Genomic DNA, 12,496 nt, shown 5'->3' with positions numbered 1-12,496 from the left:
AGAATGCTGTGCCGTGTTCCCTGTCTCTCGGTCTGAAAGCTGTGCACTTGAGTCGGAATTGTGAGAGTATCACAATAAGGGGCAGAGCGTGGGTCTTCATGTTTGCTACCAATAAGGAAGTGTATTATTGTGACATGATCACAGCATTTGCAAAACATTCTGCTTTGAAGACATTTTATGAGACCCCAAAGGAGCAGTATGAAATGAAATTTTATTCTGGATATTTTTAAAGCCCCATCAGTGAGATTGACTATTTTCCAGATTTAGAAGTTTTAATATTTTCTTCCTGCTCCCATTTTTCCCATTTGTAATTTCTGCATTATTTGGATCAACTCTCCCTAGGCTCACTACGGATATGTCTACATTGTAAATAAAACCCTGCGGCTGGCCCATGCCAGCTGACTTGGGCTGCAGGGCTATTTCACTGCAGGATAGACTTACAGGTTTGGGCTGGAGCCTGAGCTCCGGGGCCCTTCCACTCCCAGAGTCCTAGAGCCCGGCCTTCAGCCCAAGCCCAGAAGTCTATACAGCAATGAAACAGTGCCACAGCCCGAGCCCTGCGAGCCTGAGTCAGCTGGCATGGGCCAGCTGTGGTTGTCTAACTGCAGTGCAGACCTACCCTAAGGGTGTGACCCTGCCAGCCAGCACATGTATAGAGGGGGTGCTGCTTGGGAAGGCACATGTGGGATCTGACCCCCACATCACTGATGTCAGTGGGAGTCACGCCCGGGGCTGTACACTGAGGGCCAAGGCTGGTCATAGCTGGGGCAATGCTGTTAAGCTCTCCTCCCTGCAATGGGAATAGAGAGCACAGCAACCAGTTTCTTGAAAAAAGGGTACTCCGTAGTCACATCTCTAATGTCACAGGCAAGTGAGCCACCTCTTAGCCACCTGCTGCCTGTCCTATGGTATCTCCCCAACCCCCCAAAAGGATTGAGCTCTGCGTTAGCAAGCTCTCCAGCAAGGGTGTCAAGAGTTTCATTTCAATGTGTTTATTGAAGTGGGTTTTGTCCAGGGGGTGAATTTTTCTAGATTCTGAGAGTCATTAACATCTCTGGAAAGGAAGTTGGTCGTTACTGATATGTTCTTCAGATACATTTTAAATGCCAAGGGAAAGCAAACTCTGCTGTTCTGAGTGTAGTTCTATAAAATGTTTGTTGCTTCATTTCCCCAGGAACAGCAGAGAGATCAAACCTGGAGCTAATAACTCTGACATGTACCTGTGTGGCTGCTACGCTCTTCTGGCTCCTATTAACGCTCTTTATACGCAAGCTGAAAAGGGTAAGAATGACTAATTACTAAGCTTCCCCCTGCTCCCCTTTTCTCACTGGCATTTGCTCTGGTTAGAAAATGTTCCTATTTCAAATGAGATTCATGAACATTACATTAATTCACCTGGTCCTCTACACCAGGTGCAAAGTAGGTGCAAAATGCTAATGCTACAGAAGGTGCAAAGCAGGAGTGAATCAGCTGCTACGGTCTAGAGCCTCAAAGATGTTTACACACACAACTCCCATTGATTTCAGCCGGAGTTAGGCGATGTCTACACTACCGAGCTTACAGCGGCACAGCTGTATGGCTGCAGCCGTGCTGCTGTAAGGTCTTTCATGTAGCTGCTCTATGCTGGCAGGAGAGCTCTCTCCTGCTGGTGTAATTAAACCATCCCTAACGAGCAGTGGTAGCTATGTTGGCAGGAGAGTGTCTCCTGCCGACATAACGCTGTCCACACCGGCACTTCTGTGGGTAAAACTTATGTTGGTCAGGGGTGTGTTTTTTCACACCCCTGACTGACAAAAGTTTTGCTGACAAAAGTGCTGGTGTAGACACCTTTGAGGATCCGGCCTAAGTGCCTGTGAATGTTGACTCTTCGGGGTAAATAGAAGAACAGGGTCCGGTAAGGCCTGGTCTTTGCACTGGTGTAACTATGTCACTTAGGGGTGTGATTTGTTTTTACTGAAATACCTGTACCACTACCACCTCTACTGTGTATAAAAGGTGCCTTGTACTGGCGTAGCTTATTCCTCTTCCCTCAGAGGAGTAGCTACACTGGTATAAAGCACTTTTATACCAATATAACTGTGTCCAAAAGCCTTGTCTCCACAACAGGTTACTTTGGTATAACTTACGGCACTCGGGGGTGTGAATAATCCACACCCTTGAGCGACGTAAATTATACTGACCTAAGCACTGGTGTAGACAGCATTATGTCTGCGGGACATAGCTACCGCCTCTCGCGGAGGCAGGAGTTATTAAGCCAACAGGATTGTTCTCTCCCATCGGCTTAGAGCATCTCCACCACAAGTGGTGAAGCAGTGCCGCTGCACCGCTGTAAGTGCTGTACTGGAGATGGAGCCTAAGGGAAGTTGTTCCCCTTTGACTACACAGGTATAATGAAACCAGTACAACTGTGTGGGTGTAGAAAAGCACTAAGGGATCTGAATGTGTAAAAGGGCCTTAGAGTGAATGTAAAATGTAGTTTGTGCCCACTTTAAGGCCCCTTTAAACTGCCACAGTGGTGTTAAGTAACCTTTGTTTAACCGAGACTGTGTCTATGCTATAGAGGCTATTCCGGCATAGCTATGGCGCTGTAGCTATGTTGGCATAATCCCGTAGTATAGATTCTGCCTATACCGATGGAAGAGGGTTTTATGTCGCTGTAGGAACTCCACCTCCCAATGACGGTAACTAGGTTGACAGAAGCATTTTCCCATTGACCTAGCTGTGGCCACATTGGAGGTTAGGTTGGCACAGCTACATCTCTATGGGGTTGTGACCCAGTGGTGCCTAGGGCAGCCCTCAAAGGAAATGCCAAGGTCAGGGCAGGTTGCAAAAGAGAGAGCAGGTACTCCCAAGACTGGTGGGTAACACTAAAGTTAAACTCCCCAACCAGTCACAGACTGTGCTTCTGATTCTCCACACTGGTTATCAAGAAGAAAAAAGAAAGAAAAAAAGAAAGAAAGAAATCACACAGCCCCCTTATTGCATTCCAGTTCTCTGGCACCCAATCTGCACCTAAGTCCAGTACAGTGAGAAACTGTTTTAAAACTCTGCTCACTATACAAAATGTTCTTCTGACCCCAAAGGGCCAGCCACATTGCCAGGTCAATATTAGCTTGGATCTTATCCAAAATACCACCCTGCCAGCCAATCCTTTAGTGTCTACAATTAAAGGTTTATGATAAAGAAAAAGGAAAGAACAAGACGAGAGATGTCAAATGGTAAAGCAATAATATACATACAAAAAGACTTCCAAGTCCATATATCAGGTTCTTAGCAGTATTGGTGAGTTTGCTGGCTTGAAAGTCCCTCTGGAACACATCCACAGCTTAGATGGGTCAGTCAGTCCTTTGTTCAGAGCTTCAGTTTGTAGCCAAGTTCCTCCAGAGGTAAGAAGCAGGACTGAAGACAAAATGGAGATGATGCAGCTGCTTATATATTCTTTTTGCCATGTGGCTCGTACTCCCTTTGTTCCAAACACAAGCTGTCCAGCACATGGCATGGAAAAACCTTAGAGTTCTGTCCATTGGCATGCCCCAACATGCCTTGCTGAGTTGTAAGGCGTAGTTCCTGGTTCCTTTCAATAGGTTCATTGTATAGTTGATGGCCCTTGGTGAGCCATCAAGCCGGCTCAGTGTTGTTGCCATTCTGTCTGAGGGTATCATTTAGAAATACAGATATGCCCTACATATCTGTAACTCATAATACAAAGATGATACACACATATAAACAAGATGATCAGACTTGGCAAATTATAACATTTTCGCAGATACCTCACACGGCATATCTGGCACAACTCATGGCAATTTTACAACATTGGTATTCATAAAATCCTAAAGTGTGTCCCAGATTCTATACAACATCACTAGGGTGTGTGGCATTTTCATACCCTTGAACAATGTAGCTATGTCAACCTAAATTTTAAGTGTAGACCACTCAGGCCTACAGTCTTCATGTCTGAGCAAGTTTAGGCAAATCAAGTCAAAGTCTGATTATAAGATGTTGCCTCTTCTTCTCCTGGGGGAATTCTGCACCACTGTGCAATGCAGAATTTTGCAGAAATTAATGTGCATGCAGAATTTCCTTTCCCCCACAGAAATGGGCTGCAGTGCTGCTGGCTGCCACTATGGGCCACTGGACTCAGCAGAGCCCAGCTTGCAAATAGAAGACACTGCTGGGGGGGGGGGGGAGAGGGAGCTAGAGGGTTTCTGGCAGCTGCAGTTCCCAGCATGCCCTGAGGGAAGGAGAGGGCGGTGCGCAGGAAACTCTGTGCAAGCCTGGGACCGAGCATCAGTCTGTTTCTCCCTCTGGATCCCTGAGCTTTGCGGGGGAGGGCGTGCGGGTGTCTGGGCAAGGGAGGGTTCCACAGCTGGACTTTGGGGGGAAGAGGTGCAGGTATCTGTGCTGGAGGTCCCTATGGCTGGGCTCTGGGGAGGAGGGGGTGTGGGTATCCGGGCAGGGGGGGCCATGGCTGGGCTCAGGGGGCAGAGGGTTTGAGTTTATTGGCTGGGGGAGGCACCACAGCTGGGCTCCGGGGGGGAGGGGTTGTGGGTATCTGTCCCCCCGACTAGGCTCTGGGAGGGAAGGGGACAGAGAAACAGGAATTGGTTGTCATGGGGGTTTCTTTAACTCTCCACTCCCAGGGGGATTTGGGTGTGTGTCCGTATTGTTACAGACATATTTGCTGACAGGTATTTTGAAATAAATTACCACAATAATTGAAACCGGCGTGATTATGTGTGTTATTTTGAGAATTAAAATTTGCAACATTCTGCAGAATTTTAAAATATTGTGCACAGCATTTTTAATTTTTTGGCACAGAATGCCCCAGGAGTACTCTTCAGCCCATGCCTTAAAAAAAAAAGAAAAGAAAAAAAGGGGGGGATCTTAGGACAGGTGTGCACTACAGACTTATATTGGTATAACTACATCACTTAGGGGTGTGAAAAATCCACTCCCCTGAGTATCGTAGTTCTACCGCCCTAACACCTGGTGTAAGCAGCGCTATGTCTGCAGGAGAGATTCTCCCATCAGAGCTACCGCCTTTCAGGGTGGTGGAATAACTACCCTGACGGGAGAAGCTCTCCTGTTGGCGTGGTAGCATCTTCACTTAAGCTGCACCGATGCAGTCTATTAAGTGTAAGCCTGCCCTGAGGCAATTTAAGGCCCAGTGCTGCGTTTTGTTTTGGACACTGAAAACGGCCATTGATTTTGTGAGAATGCAGGATCAGACCTTTAAAACCATTGTTCCAGTCACTGTATTTCAATGTGTATTCTCCCTCTCTTTCCACCCCTACACTACATATGTGCACGCACACATACACACACACACACTGAAATAAAGAGAACCTGGCACGTTTAAGTCTAGCGAAAAGAAGAGTGAGGATAGAGGGGAAATATAACGGACTACAAATAGGTAAAGAGATCTTACAAAGGGGATAAGGACCAATTATTCCCACATGTCATTAAGGACAGAATAATTAGTAATGGCACTAAACAGTTGGGAAATGGTTAAGTATTATGAAAAACCTTAACTGTAAGAGCAATTAAACCATGGGAAAAAGAGCTGCAGGAAAGTTTGGGTTTGCTGCCCAGACTTGCCTCGAAACAAGGGAGGCCAACTTCTAGGTAACATAGTAATGGTCTCTTCCCATCCAAAAGTTTCCATTCACTATTGTCTATTTAAGGCTCTCTAAGTTTCTGTTATAAATCCCTAGTCTTAAAGATTTATGGCTGGAATATAAAAATTAGCTCTAAGCTAAAACTTCATATTTAGGGCTCAGGCAGAAATGTGGTAGCTACAGCAGCTACCACATCAAGAACGATTTCATGCTGTCAGAGAAATAGAGCATCTTCTTAAAGTCATACACACCTCCCTCTCCCTGACATGTATTTGCTCTGTGTCACACTTTTACTTCCACTTTTACTACAGACATAGGGCTGAATCTCCAGCAGTGCCCAGGATTTGGTGCTCAGTGCAGCCAAGGCGGGAGAAGGCAGCTCTATGCCATTTATCTGCTTCTCTGATCCTGGGACCCGACGTGACAGCCTAAGAGCTGTTTCTAAGTTGTGCCAGCTGGAGAAGTGCAATACGGATCAGCTGGCGCACCATGTGCTCTGGCCTTTCCCCATTCCTGCCCAGGCACACCCTCTCTGTAGAAAGTGGCAGCAGGTCCGAAGCAAATATTGCAGACTTTGTGCCACTTAAGGATTCCCCTCCTTTGGAGGGATCCTCAGTTGTCCTTTAAGGGAAGCTGACTGGGTGCTTTGGGCAGCACAAGGCAGCTGAAACAAGAGTCAGGAAGTTGCCCATAATTTTCAACATGCTTCTCTGCCCCAGGTGGTCCTACTTACAGCGTGTGCATTTTCCCTTTTAAGCAATGTAGTGAAAACGCTTGCAGGAAGGAGGACAATTCCTGGCAATGGAGGAGGCGAGCTGCAAGCTGCAGAGCAGCTTGAGTACGAATTGGAAGCATGTGGATGTGGGTGTAAGATGTCGGGGACAATAGTCCATTGCTGTTTTGGCATGGCTTGATGGAAAGCGCCCTGATGCTCATTTCCATGAAGCTTGCACAACTTCCAGCCCATAGCGATGAAATCAGACTTTATACAGGCCGAGATTTTTCCTTTTCCACACAAATACAAGCGCTTCCTAGGACTATGCAGAAATCTAGCTGAGGTTGTTGGTAACTCTGCATGCTCACAGAAGAAAATAAGTTTCAAAATGTAAACTGGTGTACAGCTATAAACCTTTAGAAGGAAGACGATTCCTTACATTTCTCATGGGAAGGCAGCAATTTGTTTGTTTTGGGGAGGGCTTTTCTGGGCCAAAAACTCATTAAGACCTGAAGTAATCTGTCTGAATCTGGGTTTTCATTAATTCCCTTAGTAGCCCAATAATTCCAATAGAGTTGTCAGAAATGACAACCCAGAATTTCTGAGTAACGTACAGTTCAGTGTATTGCAGACTAAGTCCAAGTCTTGCACAGCTCAAATCACATCTGACCTTTTTTTGTTGAATTCATAAAATAAAAAAACACTGACAGTTGAACTCCATCTGTTGCATGTACTAGTGGGGGTGGAGAGGAGTGGGGGTGGCAGAGGGGTTGTTGGGGGGTGGTTTTGGGGGTTTTTTTGTACAATCATTCAGCAAAAGTTATTTTCAGCAATGGTGGTTAGTCAGTTTCTGAAAATACTTCTTACTTCTTTAAAGTACAGAGTCTATATCCCATGGCAATTATTTGCGTGAGAATTCATATGGATTTAACTGGAGAAATGGACAGCATCATGTATAAGAAAAAGGTGGAGAAAGGGCTGGTATAAAAATAAAAATATCACAACATTAAACAACAGAATTTTTAACCAATTGTATATTGGAGTGTGAAACATACGTCCTTACGGTGGGGGGTGCTTTACGTGCATCTGTCAGATATAATCAACTTGCAAACCTTGACCAAAACCAGAAGCTGCTGCCCACTACTGTTTTCCATTTGGTGGTGACTTTGAAATGTTCTTGATTTCCTAGCCTTATTCTTCTGAAATAAAGACCAATTACCTGTCAATCATAATGGATCCTGATGAAGTCCCCTTAGATGAACAATGTGAACGTCTTCCATTTGATGCCAGCAAGTGGGAGTTTGCAAGGGAAAGGCTGAAACTAGGTAATATGTTTGTTACAGTATTAACACACAGCACATTGCCTTTGTGTTTATTAAACTGGATGTGTCTGTAATTAGAGACTACAGACAGGCAGCTCACCATGTATTGCAGATCTGCAGGGCAACTCTACACTTGATTGTTAGTGAGCTGTTATTGTTCTTCAGGTGAATTATTATCAAGATCTAAAACTGCTATTACCTGGCTTTCTGTATGATTAGACTCCAGCTGGGGAGTACTTCCAATCATTTTATTTGTAGGGCAGATTGGGCTGTTATGTATTTCTTAGGAACTGAGATACTATAGAACATAAAGTAAAAACACAGGCCAAGATTTTCAAACCTGGGAGCCTAAAATTAGGTTCCTGAGTTCATGCTGAAGCATCTAAATAAGTGGCCAGATGCTGAGGACCCAGTAGTCCCTCCTGAAATTCATGGGAGCTTTATTAGTAGTACTGTTATTTATAAGTATTACAGCAATGCCTAAGAATATGTCTACACTGCAATTAGACACAGGTGCCTGGCCCATGCCAGCTGACTCAGGCTTACAGAGCTCAGGCTAACGGGCTGTTTAGTTGTTGTGTACATGTTCGGGCTCGGGCTGCAGCCCAAACTCTGGGACCCTCCCAGATTCCCACCTCACACTTATTTATCATATTTATTCATATACTGATGAAAATGCCATACAAGAGTTAGGTATCATTATTTAGGAGCCTAACTATGGACTCAAGAGCCTAACCTTAGGCATCCATCTTTCCCATAGCCTAATTCAGTTCTCACTTATAAAGGGGCAACTGCCTGTGCAAATGAGGGCAGAAATGAGCCCATATTGTCCTGTTTGCGTTTTCCTCTAACCCACTCTGTTTTACTTCTTTTCTTCAAATTTATAAAAAGACCTATCGGTGTCTCTCCTATGCACGGGGCACCTATCCCATACATTAAAATGCACAATAGGAGATAACAGAAAGGGCTGGCCATGCCTAAACAAATGTCCGTAGAACCTTCCATCCCTTAGCCATCCAGTCTTCGAATGCCTGAGTGAAAAAAAAAAAAAAAAAAGGGGTTTTGAAGTATTCCTTTAAGCTGAAGGAGTCTGAGCTCTGGCAGACCATGGGAGGTGCAAACTGCAAAGTTGAGAACACCCTGCTGGCAGCTCTCATTTATATTAAGGGGCCTCCAACTCCAGCGTCAGCACCAATCTCAGCTATGGCAACATGGCCACATGTCCTTTCAGTCACAAATTAGACTTTAGCCAATCCAACGTGCTAAGGTGACAGTGGCTGACACACTGTGGACTGAATCAGGGACCTCCAGATCTAAAAGCATGACCTGCTACTATTTGAGCTAAAGATACATGGATCTCTAGCTGGGGGCTGTAACAAATTCACACTTTCTGTGGCTTTGGCACAGAGGGAGATCTGTGCATATCCAGCCACACATTCACCAGTGCACGAGCACACAATTCAGATCTCACTTAATTTGTCTGCTATACAGGGTGCAGGGCGATCAGTATGTGAATAAGCACAGCCAAAATATTTTAATGGTAATTTTTAACACATGTACATTATTTTGTGAGTGCCAAAGCATAAAATCTTGTTGGGAGTCTCCTCATCTTTGAAAATGTCTTATTGCATCGAGAGTTCAATGTGTATAAAGTACATGGAAAGAATCAAGTAGAAATAGAATTAACTAAAGTTCTTTGAAATTCCAAGGAAAACTTGTCTGAAATGGGATTTGGTTTTGGTTTTTTAGAGAGGTGGGAGAGAGAGAGAGAACGGGGAATTAGTTAAAATTGAAAGTACTGGTGTAAACAAGTTAAAAATGTTAACAATGAATGAGAACCGGATTCTGAAAAGTTGGGTCAGCAAGGTATGTTAGGTTAGCACATGAATAGGTCCCATTTACATGGCAGTTGGCCCAACCTTTCAATGACCCTTGCAACTCTGCAGGGGAATAATCACATAAACTTGAATAGTTCCTTCCAATCCCAGATGGGTGTGTCTTCCCTTTCTAGCTATTTGTCTGCAGCTTACATAGTTATTGTAACCAGTGTGAGGAGACTCTCTGTTTATATCTCAGTTGCCTTATGTTCCTCATCCCTTAGTCCGTATTGTTGAGGTAACATCCATGCAATGCTGTAGGAGAACTTCCTCCTCACCCCCTGAGGCTACAGGTGTTACAGAAACCAATCCATACTAACTCCATTGAATTCAGGGGACATCCTCCCAATTTAGATGAATGGAAATGAAATTAAATGCTAGCCCCCTAATTTAGATTGTAAAACTCTGGTGCATTAAGGCAAATAGCTGTGTTTAGTTACAACCCTGTACCTTTAGCATTGATATAATTTTGTATCTTATGACCTTACCAATGATGGTGATAAATCATAATTTAGGACATCTATGAAAGTGCTAAAGTTGTGATACAGGGACCCATTGTAATTCTTGCCACCGATGGACCGGGCAGAGTATAGATTCAGAAATCTATGTAGTAAACAATTTCATTAGTTACACACTCCTACTATGCACTACACAACTATTCTCTCACTCTGCCAGAGATGAGTGAGTTTCCCACCCTGTTTTTAAACACACTGAACTTTCATATTTATCAATAATTTAAAACAGGAATCCTCTAATACAGAGCAACAGAACGTCTGGAATGTGTCACATGAATTGTTCATGTTCACTGAAAGTCTCTTTGAAACTCCCGCCTTCTCAGGTCCTAAGAGGCAACAGCATATAGCAAGAATGACTTGTGGATTAGCCTCTGCCTGGACTCTCCACTGGGGCCCTGCTCCAGCAAAGTGACATGCACATGACAACGTGATCACTCACATACTTAAAGTTAGATGTGTGCTTAAGTATCTTGCTGAATTGGGGCCTGAACAGAAACTGCCTGGCCCAATTAAGTCAATTCCCATTGACTTTAATGGGTTTGGATTAGCCTCAAAAAGGGTTAGCAAATTTGAAGAATTTTAACCAAAGTTCAGCTGCATTATTCTCTGCATCAGAGTTCTCAAAATGTGGTCACTTGAACACTGGTCTGTGGAGAGCTGGTAGCTCACATGGCACCGGGTCCTTCTTTTCATCTGCTAACCTGCACTAAAAGTCAATTAGATACTTTCCTAATATTACTTTTGCATGTAAACATATGTGGCTGTTGTCACAAGGATTATATACGGTCATAAATGGGAGGAGAGTTTGTCCAAGATTGTACACAATCTGTATTTTAAAATGTGTTCCACACAATGAGAAAGTCTGAGAATCCGCGATCTGCTCTAAAATTTAATATAACGCAAAACAGAATTAGCTATCAATTCAGTTTGATTATCATGAAATCAAGGTTATTGTTCAGAGGGAAAACACATTTCTAGCATTCAAACTGATTAAAGGGAGAATAGAAGCCATATGCTGCTTTAAATGGCAACAAATTTGTTTTCTAAGTGGTGGCTAAATAGTTTATCCCAAATGGGAAATGGATTATTACTGATGAAACCAATTACAATTACTGATTAAACACAGTTTTACTGTGGATACAGGAGTTGTAGTGCCTTGGATTACAGCTTCATATTGGAGCACACCACCAATTGCTAGAGCCCTGCAAATCCGCGGGTATCCGCTTTATATCCGTGGACCATTTTTGCGGAGAGCAGATTGGATGCACAGACTCACCGAATGAGGAATCTGTCACACAGCCTGAAGGCTTCAGCTCAGTTCTCTGAATCACGCAGCAGGGGACAGCCTGCTGGACATTCTGGGAATTGTAGTTCCCAGCTTGCATGGGCAGAGGAGGTAAACTACAACTCCCAGAAGGGAGTGAGCCAAGTGCCATTTTGCAAGAGGTATGGTGTTGTAATTTAAACTAGTGGGCGGCAAGGGCACGTGCTATGAAGACAGCAGTTATTGCCACTCTCTGTCTGGGCCAGGTCTGCATGCATTACAGCCCCCGCAGTTGCATAGGGTTGTCGGAGCCCTCCTCTGCACCCACTGGGAGGGTGGCACTGCACACGAGGGCCCAGTATTGTAGCCTTCCTACTCAGAGTGGGGAAGGAGGTATGGCGGGGGCAGAAGGTCTCTGGGGAGAAGTGGGGGCGGTTGGGGATGGGGGGCTTGCTGTATAGTGACCTGTGGAGCTTTTTAGAGCCCTGCAAAGCCACAGACAATTTTTGCAGATCGGATGCGGATACACATTTAGGCACCTAAGTCCAAAATTTAGATCCTCAAAATCCTCACTCAGCTGCTGCCTAACCCTATAGCTGCCTATGATATTCCCCAGGGTACCGTCTGGACTGATGGACAGCTGTGTCCCCTCAATTCTCCAACCTGGGGTGCCCTTTACACTGCTTTGCTGTGAGAGCAACCACGTCTCGTCTGCCCACACACAGCCTCCAGCATGTAAATCACCCCTAGATATACTGTAGGAGTGCTATTGCCAGCCAACTATGAATTACACTGCAGGGTAACACCAGCAAATTCCCAGTCCCAGAAATGTGCATCTTGTACTGCCCAGCATTCTCCTAGGCAATGCAAACTCATATAAAGTCTGTCATTTCATTAATAGAAACCTTGTTGTCTCAATTCAAGTTCCCCAGACACTTCAATCCAAACACACTGGTTTCGATAAAACAATAAAACAAGTGTATTATTAACTACAGAAAGATTGTAAGTGAATACAAGTAATGAGGCATAAAAGTCAAAATTGGTTACAAAGAAATAAAAGGTAAATTGCAGACTAATACCTAACTTAACAAGCTAAATGAATTCAAAGCAAAGGTTTCTCTCACCACATGCTTTAGCAATCTTACTGGCTGGAATCCTTTCAGGCAAGACTCCTCCCCCAGTTCA

General features: G+C 44.4%; 1 protein-coding gene across 2 annotated transcripts in view; it reads left to right on the top strand.

The window, feature by feature from the left end:
- Positions 1-12,496, top strand: part of FLT1 (fms related receptor tyrosine kinase 1) — a 138,737-nt gene that overhangs the window by 102,164 nt on the left and 24,077 nt on the right. For both annotated transcript variants that reach the window (XM_074958971.1, XM_074958962.1), the window contains 2 exons: positions 1,175-1,281; positions 7,523-7,658. In XM_074958971.1, the coding sequence (XP_074815072.1) occupies positions 1,175-1,281; positions 7,523-7,658 (243 nt within the window). The remainder of the gene's footprint in view (positions 1-1,174; positions 1,282-7,522; positions 7,659-12,496) is intronic.

Source organism: Natator depressus, chromosome 1 (genome assembly GCF_965152275.1).
Source record: "Natator depressus isolate rNatDep1 chromosome 1, rNatDep2.hap1, whole genome shotgun sequence".
Taxonomy (NCBI): domain Eukaryota; kingdom Metazoa; phylum Chordata; order Testudines; family Cheloniidae; genus Natator; species Natator depressus.
This window is presented reverse-complemented; position numbering and strand designations above follow the sequence as displayed.